The 13,923-nt window shown below is 41.4% G+C and overlaps 1 protein-coding gene across 5 annotated transcripts in view; it reads left to right on the forward strand.

The window, feature by feature from the left end:
• The window catches only part of ARHGEF7 (Rho guanine nucleotide exchange factor 7), a 191,545-nt gene that overhangs the window by 103,975 nt on the left and 73,647 nt on the right, over positions 1 to 13,923 (forward strand). For all 5 annotated transcript variants that reach the window (XM_077813588.1, XM_077813551.1, XM_077813559.1 and 2 more), the window contains 2 exons: positions 10,741 to 10,835; positions 11,229 to 11,324. In XM_077813588.1, the coding sequence (XP_077669714.1) occupies positions 10,741 to 10,835; positions 11,229 to 11,324 (191 nt within the window). The remainder of the gene's footprint in view (positions 1 to 10,740; positions 10,836 to 11,228; positions 11,325 to 13,923) is intronic.

The following is a 13,923-nucleotide window of genomic DNA, read 5'->3' on the forward strand; positions in this document are numbered from 1 at the left end:
CGAGTGCCTGTCTCAATAAGAACAGGAGGACTTGTGGCACCTTAGAGACTAACCAATTTATTTGAGCATAAGCTTTCGTGAGCTACAGCTCACTTCATCAGATGCTGCCACAAGTCCTCCTTTTCTTTCTGCGGATACAGACTAACCCGGCTGCTACTCTGAAACTGTCTCAGTAGTTAATATTATTGGGAATGGAGGGCTGCTGATGGATCATGTATTGCATCCAATACCTGATAGCCAGGATAAAAAATAGCGGTTCTGCCATGTACCCTTTGCAATCTCTGAAGGAATCATGCTTGTAACTGTAACATGACAATCAACTTGCTATTTAATAATTTCTTAAAGTGCGTAAAGGTATGTAATCTTCAGTAGAAAACTTCAAAAAATTGACAGTGTTGCTCTGGGTTTTTAAAACATTGCTCACTTTTCAGTCCTGTGTTTTTCCTTGATTTGAAAATGTTAATCTTAAAATTTTGATCTGTAAAGTGATTTTCTCAATGATACCATCCCATGGAAATGTGCATGATCCTGTTATGGTTTGAAGTTGTCAGTAAGGAATCAGTTAGCGCCATTTCTCTTCGCCTTTTCTCTCTTATCCCAGCTATTTTATTTCATATTGTTGGGTCTAGATAGCTAGTTGATGTGAAAATGAAAAAAGAAAACAGAAAAAAATCTGACTCATTTTCACAATAATGTTTTCAGATGTTTGTTCCAGGCCATTTTATGACCCACAAATGGGCCTCTTGAGAAAGGGTTGGCTTTGTTCAAAATATGAGAGAAGTGGGGGGGAGGGGATATTATCTATCTTATATTTTTTGATTCAGAAATTCAAACTTTGACCAAGTTAAATTCCAAAATTCTTAGTTTCAAAATTGAAATTTTTACACCCAAATAGGACCAGAGATGTTTTTCATGAAGTCACACTTTGTTCTTCAGTGACCTTAGGCACAAGGTAATGGGTCTGTCTGCTCACAAACCAAGAAGAATTAGTAGGAGAAGCAAAAGTGGATGGAAACCTGAGAGGCAGTGACCATGAGATGGTTGAGTTCAGGATCCTGACACAAGGAAGAAAGGAGAGCTGCAGAGTATAGACCCTGGAGTTCAGAAAAGCAGACCTTGACTCCCTCAGGGAACTGATGGGCAGGATCCTCTGGGAGAATAACGTGAGGGGGAAAGGAGTCCAGGAGAGCTGGCTGTATTTTAAAGAAGCCTTATTGAGGTTACAGGAACAAACCATCCCGATGTGTCGAAAGAATAGTAAATATGGCAGGCAACCAGCTTGGCTTAACAGTGAAATCCTTGCTGATCTTAAACACAAAAAAGAGGCTTACAAGAAGTGGAAGATTGGACAAATGACCAGGGAGGAGTATAAAAATATTGCTCAGGCATGCAGGAGTGAAATCAGGAAGGTCAAATCACACTTGGAGTTGCAGCTAGCAAGAGATGTTAAGAGTAACAAGAAGGGTTTCTTCAGGTATGTTAACAACAAATAGAAAATCGAGGAAAGTGTAGGCCCCTTACTGAATGAGGGAGGCAACCTAGTGACAGAGGATGTGGAAAAAGCTAATGTACTCAATGCTTTTTTGGCCTCTGTCTTCACGAACAAGGTGTAACAATGCTGGTTCTGGCAGGACCCAACTGACAGTGCCAATTCAGGACAAATTGCTTAAAGCAGGGCAGTTACAGCCCAAGGCTGGGGTTTCTGTGCACACCAAGGCAAACCAAACCAGCCAAATGGAGAAGACTTTGGTTTTACCCCACTGGCTGGGGTAAAGTCACACAAGCAATTCCCTTAGACAGTCCAGTTTCCCAGTATCACCACCAGTGCCATTCGTTATGGGGACAAATGGTTCTGAAAACCAATACTCCAATAAAAGAAAAAGGTTCTCTCGATCCCAAAAGACCAAGCCCCAGACCCAGGTCAATATACAAATCAGATCTTACCCACAAATCACGCTGTTGCCAATCCTTTAGAATCTAAAATCTAAAGGTTTATTCATAAAAGGAAAAAGATATAGATGAGAGCTAGGATTGGTTAGAATCAATTACATACAGCAAATGGCAAAGTTCTTGGTTCAGGCTTGCAGCAGTGATAGAATAAACTGCAGGTTCAAATCAAGTCTCTGGAGTACATACATCCACAGCTGGGATGGGTCTTTCAGTCCTTGGTTCAAAGCTTCAGTGTAGCAAAGTCCCTCCAGAGGTAAAAAGCAGGATTGAAGACAAGATGGAGGAGCTGCAGCAGCTTTTTATATTCCCTTGCCATGTGGTCTCTGCTTTCTTTGTCCCAAAGAAAAGCTGTCCATCACATGGCCTGGAAAAGCCTCAGAGTTCTGTCCATAGGCATGTCCCTGCATACCTTGCTGAGTCACAAGGCGTGTCTGCCTTCTCTCACTTGTATAGCTGATGGTCCTTAATGGGCCATCAAGCAGGCTAGGCAGAGCTGACACCAACTTGTCTGGAGAGTTCCCCAGAAGCATAGCACAAGTTTGAAATACAGACAGTATAGAGCCAGTATTCATAACTTTAACTATAAAAATGATATACACATCTAGACAGCATAATCATATCCAGCAAACCATAACCTTGTCTTAGACACCTCATTTGACCCCCTTTACACAAGATTTGGTGCCACTACAGGACCTTGGTTGCAACAATGATCTATACGGTCCCAGTTTATGTCAATGTCACACAAGGTCAGCTCCCAGACTGCTGGAGTGGGCAGCACAGCATGGGGAGGAGGTGACCAGCCCTCTGTGGAGAAGGAAGTGGTTTAGAACTATTCAGAAAAGCTGGACGAGCACAAGCCCATGGGACCGGATGCACTGCATCCGAGGGTGGAAAAGGAGTTGGTAGATGTGATTGCAGAGCCATTGGCCATTATCTTTGAAAACACGTGGCGATCGGAGGAGGTCCCAGATGACTGGAAAAAGGCTAATGTAGTGCCCATCTTTAAAAAAGGGAAGAAGGAGGATCCAGGGAATACAGGCCAGTCAGCCTCACCTCAATCCCTGGAAAAATCATGGAGCAGGTCCTCAAGGAATCAATTCTGAAGCACTTAGAGGAGAGGAAAGTGATCAGGAACAGTCAGTATGGATTCACCAAGGGCAAGTCATGCCTGACTAATCTAATTGCCTTCTATGATGAGATAACTGGCTCTGTGGATGAGGGGAAAGCAGTGGATATTCCTTGACTTTAGCAAAGCTTTTGACACTGTCTCCCAGAGTATTCTTGCCAGCAAGTTAAGGAAGTATGGGCTGGATGAATGGACTATAAGGTGGATAGATAGCTGGCTAGATCGTCGGGCCCAGTGCGTAGTGATCAATGGCTCCATGTCTAGTTGGCAGCCGGTATCAAGCGGAGTGCCCCAAGGGTCAGTCCTGGGCCAGTTTTGTTCAATATCTTCATTAATGGTCTGGAGAATGGTGTGGATTGCACCCTCAGCAAGTTTGCAGATGACACTAAACTGAGAGGAGTGGTAGATACGCTGAAGGGTAGGGATAGGATATAGAGGGCCCTAGACAAATTAGAGGATTGGGCCAAAAGAAATCTGATGATGTTCAACAAGGACACGTGCAGAGTCCTGCACTTAGGACGGAAGAATCCCATGCACCGCTACAGACTAGGGACCGAATGGCTTGGCAGCAGTTCTGCAGAAAAGGACCTAGGGGTTACAGTGGATGAGAAGCTGGATATGAGTCAACAGTGTGCCCTTGTTGCCAAGAAGGCCAATGGCATTTTGGGATGCATATGTAGGGGCATTGCCAGCAGATAGAGGGACGTGATCATCCCCGCTATTCGGCAGTGGTGAGGCCTCATGTGGAGTACTGTGTCCAGTTTTGGGCCCCACACTACAAGAAGGATGTGGAAAAATTGGAAAGAGTCCAGCGGAGGGCAACAAAAATGATTAGGGGACTGGAGCACACGAGTTATGAGGAAAGGCTGAGGGAACTGGGATTATTTAGTCTGCAGAAGAGAAGAATGAGGGGGGATTTGATAGCTGTTTTCAGCTACCTGAAAGGGGGTTCCAAAGAGGATGGATCTAGACTGTTCTCAGTGGTAGCAGATGACAGAACGAGGAGTAATGGTCTCAAGTTACAGTGGCGGAGGTTTAGGTTGGCTGTTAGGAAAAACTTTTTCACTAGGAGGGTGGTGAAGTATTGGAATGGATTACCTAGGGAGGTGGTGGAATCTCATTCCTTAGAGGTTTTCAAGGTCAGGCCTGGCAAAGCCCTGGCTGGGAAGATTTAGTTGGGGATTGGTCCTGCTTTGAGCAGGGGATTGGACTAGATGACCTCCTAAGGTCCCTTCCAACCCTGATATTCTATGATTCTATGAACATGGCAGCCTTTACTTAGAATACATTTTGCATTTATTGTCTGAGGATTAACCTTTCTAAAGTTATTAGAGTATAAACATTTATGTTGAACAAAGGTGCAACCTGTATCTCTCTAGTTTTATTTCTTCATAAATAGTAGTAAATGGCACTTTAATATTGGCAGAGACTACAGGGAAAAGAATAATCAAGGTGTGAAATTCAGTTTTCTAGACTTTGACTAAATCTTTTAGAAGCTAGTATCTAAGCCTCCCTTTGAAATAAGGATGTAAAGCTCAGCATTCTTTGCAGTAGTGCTGTTAGTTTACATCACATACATTTTGGTCTCTTGGGTATGTCTAGTTTTTTAAAATTCTTTTCACTCTGCCTATTGCTCTGTATTCATAGAATCATAGAATATCAGGGTTGGAAGGGACCTCAGGAGGTCATCTAGTCCAACCACCTGCTCAAAGCAGGACCGATCCTGTTGTTTTGATCAGCGTTTTACATTTATTACTTGTGTTTTAATTAGTATGAGGTTTTCAAATATGAACATAAATCAAAATTTGACCTGGTTGAAGCTTTCAGAAAATTTTATCCTAGGTATGAAACTTGATTCATAAATCAATAAATAAATACTTTTTAAATTTGTCAATCTGTATTAGGGGTAAAATTCTCCCCTCTACAGAAAACTGAAGTAAATGGACTCTTCATGGGCAAACTACAGGGGAGTTAAGGTTGGGAATCGTTGCTTAACCTAGGGACAGAGTGTAACAATGCCAATAGACCCATAGCCACGGTTCCAACCTCTGGTCTTGAACAAGATTGCCCCAAAATCTTAGCTCTTGTATGGGTGTTTTGAAACTGGCACGCTTGGATGTGGTGGTGCTTGTTGGGTTCGAGTCATGTTGTTCTGTAACATATTGATGCATGGCAGGAATCTCCACGGGGATATAGTAGAGGTCTATAAAATCATGACTGGTGTGGAGAAAGTAAATAAGGAAGTGTTATTTAGTCCTTCTCATAACACAAGAACTAGGGGGTCACCAAATGAAATTAATAGGGAGCAGATTTAAAACGAACAAAAGGAAGTATTTTTTCCATACAACGCACAGTCAACTTGTGGAATTCCTTATCAGAGGATGATGCGAAAGCCAAGACTATAACAGGGTTAAAAAAAGAACTAGATAAATTCATGGAGGATAGGTCCATCAATGGCCATTAGCCAGGATTGGCAGGGATGGTGTCCCTAGCCTCTGCCAGAAGCTGGGAATGGGCGACAGGGGATGGATCACTTGATGTTTCCCTGTTAGGTTCACTCCCTCTGGGGCACCTGGCATTGGCCACTGTTGGTAGACAGGATACTGGGCTAGATGGACCTTTGGTCTGACCCCGTATGGCCATTCTTATGTTCAAGCCTCACAGTAGGTTTTTGGAGAAAGAGTTGTGATACTAGACAGCCCTCATGGAAGGAGGAAGGAGTCAAAGTGCAGTTCAGAGCAAACTCTGAATATGGTGGGGGAAATTTTGCCAACTCCCCTTCCAGGATGGGACAGGGCAGTGGAAAATCTCATAATCTGATGACCTCAGGGCTCTTTCCACAAATATGCTACCCACTCCTCCCTGATCATGTTATTTTATTTTATCAATTTATAGAGCACCATCTGCAATTAATAAACTGTTTTCATACATTCTGATCTCAAAGTAAGTTTGATTTAGTACATATTACACTATGTAATTGAGTATGCAGGACAAGATATGTGCTTGGCAGGGGAATATATAAATAATAAATTGCAGTGAATTATTTTGATGCAAAGCCCATCCATCTTGACGTATAAGGATACTTAAGAACTACATAATCTGAACCAGATGTAGAATTAACAATGAAATACATTACTTTAAATGAAGGATAAATAGGTAACTAGATGCTGCAAAGTGGGCATGTTATCACATGACATCCCTGTAGGACAGGCTTTAAAAAAAATTATTTGTACTTTCACCTTTTGCTAGTTGACCATTATAGAATAATAAAGCTTAATGTGTCAAGTTTTATTTCTCTATTATGTAAGTCTATAAGATAATGGTCTACTATATGCAGATAGCACAAATTCAAGTAGAGGATTTCTAGTGACTGTTCTAGGGGTGGAAAACGAGGTAAAGCAATAGTTCACTTTCTGACTCTAATTTTCCATTATTTGTTCCTATATGCTTTAAAATGAGAGCCCTTCTATAAGGCCAAACTTCCCAAGCTGCATCAGCTGGCATTTGCATGTGCAAAATAGTTCATTACAAATCTCCAAGTACCCTTTGTTTGCTTGTCGATGTAGAATTTGTGCATGTGTAACATTTGCATGCCCTGCTTAGGAGTTCATGTTTGAGGATGTGGCTTATTGAGTTCCAGTGATAAAAGCAAAGTACACAGTGATTTTTATTTGTTATAATGAGGTGATGCTTTAGATGAGTGATGGTAGTGGTGTGACAAAATGGTAATGTGCCGCATGTCCCTAATGTTGTAACAAAATCTGATTTTCTTTTCATGTGGTTTGAAAGTTGCTCAGTTCTATGTAGGTCATTTAAATCCATTTTTGGGTGATAGTTTTTGCCTTAGGGAGGTTACTGGGTTTGTGTGACAGAACTGTTAACCACGCTTGATTTTTCCATGCCTTGTGACTAAGGGAAAGCTTGCACTGGATGAGCTCAGCTTTCTATGCCATTCATTAGTGTTACGTATTGTAAAAGCTGCCCTTTCAATGAAAACGACCCGTTCCTTTGGTACCCAGACTTATCTGTGCAAATGTTGTGATGGAGCTTTGAGAACAAGGTCTTTGAGGTCTCATGGGGTCTTGCAGCAGCCAGAACATGCAGAAAGCAGGAAAGGCAAGAAAGGTGATTATTAGAGAATACAGGCATGGTGGTGAGATTAGGAATTCAGAAGTGCTCTGGAGAGGCACTGTAATACTCTATACTTGTAATACTGAGCACTTTATAGAACTTTATATCTTCAAAGTGCTGTACAGACATTTAATCCTCACAACTTCCTTGTGAGGTAGGTAAGTAATACTGAAAGTTGCTGGGGGCAGGGTGACACAGAAAAATGGCATTTAGATCTCTGTGAACCAGGTTTAAAAAAAATGCTTCTCAAAGTAGAAACAAAAATGCTGTATATAATGACAGTCATCACTCTTTATGCAGACAGGAAAGTCAACTAAAGGAGAAGTTTAATGTATTTTAAATGACTTTTAATAATATGTGCATGTCTAATAGCATTGCATCGCACCAGTAGAGTTTTGGAATGATTTAAAACGAAGTAGGTGAATCTGGTAACTTACCTTTTTGAGTAGGGCTTTACAGCACAGTGATATTGACTGTTCAATGCATTTTAATTTCCTGGGGGTACTGCTGCATATTGATTCTTAAAAATGTTGAAATATTTGCTACCTTTTTAAATGATTTTTTTTTTCAAAAAAATCACGCGATCTCTGTACAGGTTAATATTATTTAGTCACCAGATTTTCAGGCAGTTATTACGTTGTGAAACAGAATGTACATTCAGAATATTTGCTGTATCATAGAGACTGCCATGGTACTGAGGCTTTTTTCAAGTCTCCAGCAAATTTCTTTCACTTTGGTACTGGAGCACTTTGTCATGTTCAGGATGTCATGTTCTTGATGTTGGTTCATCTGCTTCCTTCTTCTCAGCTTTGGAAAGTTTTGTGTGTGTACATATTGTTTTATGGGAAAGCCGTGTTGGGAAAATTAATTTTGGAATTAGCCCTGAGAGGGCAAATGGCTCTATGTGTTATGCATTTTATTTTAGCACTCTTTTTGTTATATTTTTGCATGAAACCTTGTTCACTCTTGTTTGTGATTCTGTAATGATCAGCTATTGTTTTTATCTTTGTTTAGTCCCTTTCCAAATACATTAAAACTAATACGTTTATTCCCCTTACAGTTTGTGCGCTAAAGTTGTACTGTATGTTCTAGCTGCGCAATTAATAGCTAATGCTTTCTCTGTGGTATTCCTCTGACACGGTGTCTTGAAGAATGGAGACATTTTAATCTTTGGGTCAGGATTCAGAGTTCCAACAAGAGAATGAACTCGAAAGTGGTCTCTTTTCCTTCAGATGAATAGAACCATTCAGAGAATAAAGCAGAATTCAATGACACCAAGGAAAGAAACAGTGAATTCTTCATTTTAAATAGTTCAGATGTCATTTGTTTCATCAGGTTTGCATTTAGACATGAATGGCTTTTTATGTCTTAAAACAGAGTATAGACTACAACGGTGAATAATGCATTTAGTGCAGTCCTTATTATAAATGATGAAATTAGATGTTAATATAGACAAATATAACACAAGAGAGAGAAGGTAATGTGGCAACTTACATGCAATGCATTAAAAGTCACAGAACTATCCAGAACATACCCATGTTACATTGGTTTAAAGCAAGAACAAATCTAATTGTGATTCTGTAAGGCAGAAAAGCTTAAAAATGGTCTGTTTCTTTACATAATATTCTAACAAGTTTAGGGAAGTATATTTAATTCAGACACGAAAGGCCATTCTGTTGCTGAATCACCAGTAAGTAAAATCTGTACTGTGCGTATCTGTTGACATTTTGGAGACAATAAAACCTGTCTGAAGGGGCTACAGAACTGTGGTTGCTTAACAAAGGAGGGACTTCTGCTATAAATGCATCAGGTCAAGGAAACAACGCCATGCTCTGGGTGTCCCTAAACCCCTGACTGCTAGAAACTGGGACTGGATGGTGGGGTGGATTCCTTGATAAATTTCCGTGTTCTGTTCACTCCCTCTGAAGCATCTTGCACTGGCCACTGTTGGAAGACCAGAACTGGGCTAGATGGATCATTGGTAAGGCTGCGAGTCTGTCATGGAGGTCACAGATTCTGTGACATTTTGTGACCTCTGTGACTTCTACAGTGGCGGGTGCTGGCTCAGGGGCTGCCCAAGCCGAGCAGCCCCAGGGCCAGCAGCAGCAGTTTGGGTGTGTGGGAGGGGGCTGGGGCAGAGGGGGGGCGCTTTTCTCAGTGTGGGGGGGCTCCCCGTCTCCCACTGGCATGGCCCTGCAGCTCCTAGGCGGAGGGGACAGGGAGCTGCGTGTGCTGCCCATGCTCACATGCCCCCTCCTCTGCAGCTCCCATTGGCTGCAGTTCCTGGCCAATGGGAGCTGCGCAGCCGGTGCTTGTGGCAGGAGCAGCGTGCAAAACTCCCTGGCCCCTCCGCTGCCTAGGAGCTGCAGGGACACATGGCGGAGCCGGGTAGGGAGCTTGCGAGCCCCACCAAACCTCCTCAGCACCAGTGGGGTCCCGGGCCACCTCTCCCAGCATCCGCAGCACCTCTGAATGCCCCCCCAGAACACCCGCGGCCCCCCACCCAAGTTTTAGTATGGGGTATATAGTAAAAGTCATGGACAGGTCACAGGCCATGAATTTTTTTTTGTTGCCCGTGACCTATCCATGACTTTTACTAAACATACCCATGACTAAAACTTAGTGTTAATCATTGATCTTACCCAGTATGGCCGTTCTTATGTTCTTAGAACCGAGCAGAATACATTTTAGGATCTTTTGGGGCAGTCTCTTTAGAGGAGGTTGCCTAATAAAGAATGATCTCCTGTATACATTTCAAGTTATTCCAAATTACTGCTGTTGATGTACATGTGGTGATGTGATGTAAAAAAGTCTTGTGCCATATTGTTTGTCTTTGTTTTATGTCCGAAACTGTGGTAATTTTTCTGCAGTAGTTTACTGCTGTTACATTCACATTCAGTCAACATTCTGTAATGTGTTTTTAAACAGAATTATCTTAAAATAATCACATTGTGTATTTAAAATTTACCCACAGTCCTCCTAGACACAGAATTGCACTTCCAGGTAAACTCAGTAACAAATTTGGCAGTCAAGATTTGGTGACTGCCTTGGTTTTAATCATTAAGATTGAGGAAATAATCCCAATAGAAGAATAGATGGTAACAAGAGATTCAAAAGACTAGTGCTAACTTCTGGTACTTTTTGTAATTTTCTGAAAACCCCTCAACCGTTTTAAAGTGTATAGAAGCAATAATATTCTCCTACTTTTGAAAAAGCTCAGTGTGTAGGTATTTAAATTCTACAGGAAACGTTGCTAAGTTTAATGAAACCTTCCTTTGGGCTTACTCCTTTTGTGGTACATAGACATCTGAAGGAAAAGTTTAATAGCTGCAAAACGTAATATTTAACAACTTATTGTCAGTGTATGAATCTAATTCAGTATCTGATTATTAGCTCTTTGGGTAAGTTTTATGGTCTTACAGTATGCTTGTTACAGTAAATGCTAAAAAGAATATTTCAATTTTTAAAAAATATTTTGTAATGTCTCTTTGAAAATAACAAAATAGTCACTAATTGTCATATATTTATTGTAGGTGCTACAAAATATTTTAGAAACAGAAAATGAATATGCTAAGGAACTACAGACAATGCTTTTGAACTACTTGCGACCGTTACAAGTCAGTGAAAAGTACGTGTGTTTTGTTTTCTTTTAATGTACCTAGGGCTTAGATTTTGTTTTTCATATGATCAAAACTTCAGTTTTACAAGCTTTACAGTTAAGTAGTCACTTGGCATTGAAATGTTTGCCTATAATCTCTTAGGCTTTGATTGTAAGATCATTGGTGCAGGGTCTGTTTTTTTTGTCCTCTTTGTCCAGTGCCTAGCACAGTAGGGTCCTGCTCCATAACTAGGGCTCCTAGGCGCTATGGTAATGCAAATAAATGATAATAGTAAATACATATTTTTGTTGTCAAATCTATGACTTTGATTAAAGCAGAAATAGAAGTAAAGTTTTATATGTAGGTTGGGGGTTTTTTTGAGTTTGCAGCTGCTTACTAAGCTTTATTTTTCTTGGCTTCAGATTAAACTCTGCAAATACTTCATATTTAATGGGAAACCTGGAAGAAATCAGTTCTTACCAGCAAATGCTTGTACAGTCATTAGAAGAATGCACCAAGTAAGTACTACACAAACAGAGCTGCAGAATTAAAGTTGGGAAATTCTTTCTTCTGCATATTCTGGGGGACACTGTTGTTTCTGGAAAATGAAACTTTCATTTTTCAGTGCTGTCATCTCAAGGGTTGGTTCATCTTCTTACAGCAATCTAGGCTTGAAAAACCCACTCAGCTCTTTGCTTAAGAAGCAGTGGCAGCAGCAGCAGGTTGGGAGTGGGGATGTTGCATTATGTCACTGCATGTATGATGAGGCAAAGCTGAGCAGATGGTACTACTGGTAGAGAAAGAGGCCTTTTATTGTGAGAGAAGGGAACTCTCCCCGTCCACTGGAGAGAGTGAGAGAAAGATTGTTGGGATTGGAGAGAACGTGTAAGGTGAGGAAAATGGCAGGGAAATAATGTAAAAAAAGAAAAAGAGCATGTGTGAATCAGGAGATGGACTATGTGTGGGAAAGATTATGTTCATAGGTTTAAATCTTGAACTCTGCTAGTCATTTGTTTCACACATCGAGGGGGAGGGGCACAGAGGGAATTAGAAGGATCATCGGTCTCGGTAGCATACTCTACATTTGGGCTGTGCCATGAGCAGAAAAGACCTAGTGCTGCCAAACCTGCAGCCATGGGGGGCGGATCGGGTTATCAAGGCCTCCCCCAGCAGGATTAGGTTGACATGTTAACGTGATGTTTACTGCTTATGCCCTTGTACTACATGGTACAGAATATGAGCTAATACTTTCTGAATGAAAGTTTTATGGTGACAAAAACCTAAGCACACTTAAGGAATTAAGAACCTCGTTTCTTTTAGCAATGGCCCTCTCTATAATTCCTTATCCTATTCCCCGCATCTGGCTCCACATCCAAATCTGGAGAACTTGTACCAAGGAGAGAGGGTAAGGAAGAGTTTGGGACTACATGCAGGGTGACAGGGGAATTCTTGTAGCAGTGCTCCCCCCACTTGTGCTTTGGGAGACAGGCATTTCACCCGGCCACGTAGCCTTAGTCCTTGGCTCGAATGGGTTAGGTAAATTTATAAAACCCTGAGAGAAACTATATCGTGCCTTCTTAAATGCCTCTTTACTTCATTGCTTCACTTCTGTTACCGAGTTCTGTGGGTGCCAATATAACGGTTGCTGAATTTTGGAGGTCACTTAAGTGAAATGTTCCGCATGTACATATTGTAATTCTTCATGCATTTTGACGGTTAAGATATTCTACATATATATAAGAGGGCAGAACACCTATCTCATAGATTCATAGATACTAAGGTCAAAAGGGACCATTATGATCATCTAGTCTGACCTCCTGACAACGCAGGCCACAGAATCTCACCCACCCACTCCTGCGAAAAACCTCACCTATGTCTGAGCTATTGAAGTCCTCAAATCGTGGTTTAAAGACTTCAAGGAGCAGAGAATACTCCAGCAAGTGACCCGTGCCCCATGCTACAGAGGAAGGCGAAAAACCTCCAGGGCCTCTTCCAATCTGCCCTGGAGGAAAATTCCTTCCCGATTCCCATATATGGCAATCAGCTAAACCCTGAGCATATGGGCAAGATTCACCAGCCAGATACTACAGAAAATTCTTTCCTGGATAACTCAGATCCCACCCCATCTAACATCCCATCACAGGCCATTAGGCCTATTTACCATGAATATTTAAAGATCAATTAATTACCAAAATCATGTTATCCCATAATACAATCTCCTCCATAAACTTATCGAGTTTAATCTTAAAGCCAGATAGATCTTTTGCCCCCACTGCTTCCCTTGGAAGGCTATTCCTAAACTTCACTGCTCTGATGGTTAGAAAGCTTCATCTAATTTCAGGTCTAAACTTCCTGGTGGCCAGTTTATATCCATTTGTTCTTGTGTCCACATTGGTACTGAGCTTAAATAATTCCTCTTCCTCTCTGGTATTTATCCCTCTGATATATTATAGAGAGCAATCATATCTCCCCTCAGCCTTCTTTTAGTGAGGCTAAACAAGCCAAGCTCCTTGAGTCTCCTTTCATAAGACAAGTTTTCCATTCCTCGTATCGTCCTAGTAGCCCTTCTCTGTACCTGTTCCAGTTTGAATTCATCCTTCTTAAACATGGGAGACCAGAACTGCACACAGTATTCCAGGTGAGGTCTCACCAGTGCCTTGAATAACGGTACTAAAACCTCCTTATCCCTACTGGAAATACCTCTTCTGATGCATCCCAAGACCGCATTAGCTTTTTTCACAGCCATATCACGTTGGCGACTCATAGTCATCCTATGATCAATACTCCAAGGTCCTTCTCCTCCTCCGTTACTTCTAATTGATGTGTCCCCAGCTTATAACTAAAATTCTTGTTATTAATCCCTAAATGCATGACCTTACACTTCTCACTATTAAATTTCATCCTATTACTATTACTCCAGTTTACAAGGTCATCCAAATCCTCCTGTATGATATCCCGGTCCTTCTCTAAATTGGCAATACCTCCCAGCCTTGTATTATCCGCAAACTTTATTAGCATACTCCCGCTTTTTGTGCCGAGGTCAGTAATAAAAAGATTAAATAAGATTGGTCCCAAAACTGATCCTTGAGGAACTCCACTGGTAACCTCCCTCCAGCC

Source organism: Eretmochelys imbricata, chromosome 1 (genome assembly GCF_965152235.1).
Source record: "Eretmochelys imbricata isolate rEreImb1 chromosome 1, rEreImb1.hap1, whole genome shotgun sequence".
In the NCBI taxonomy this organism is placed as follows: Eukaryota; Metazoa; Chordata; order Testudines; family Cheloniidae; genus Eretmochelys; species Eretmochelys imbricata.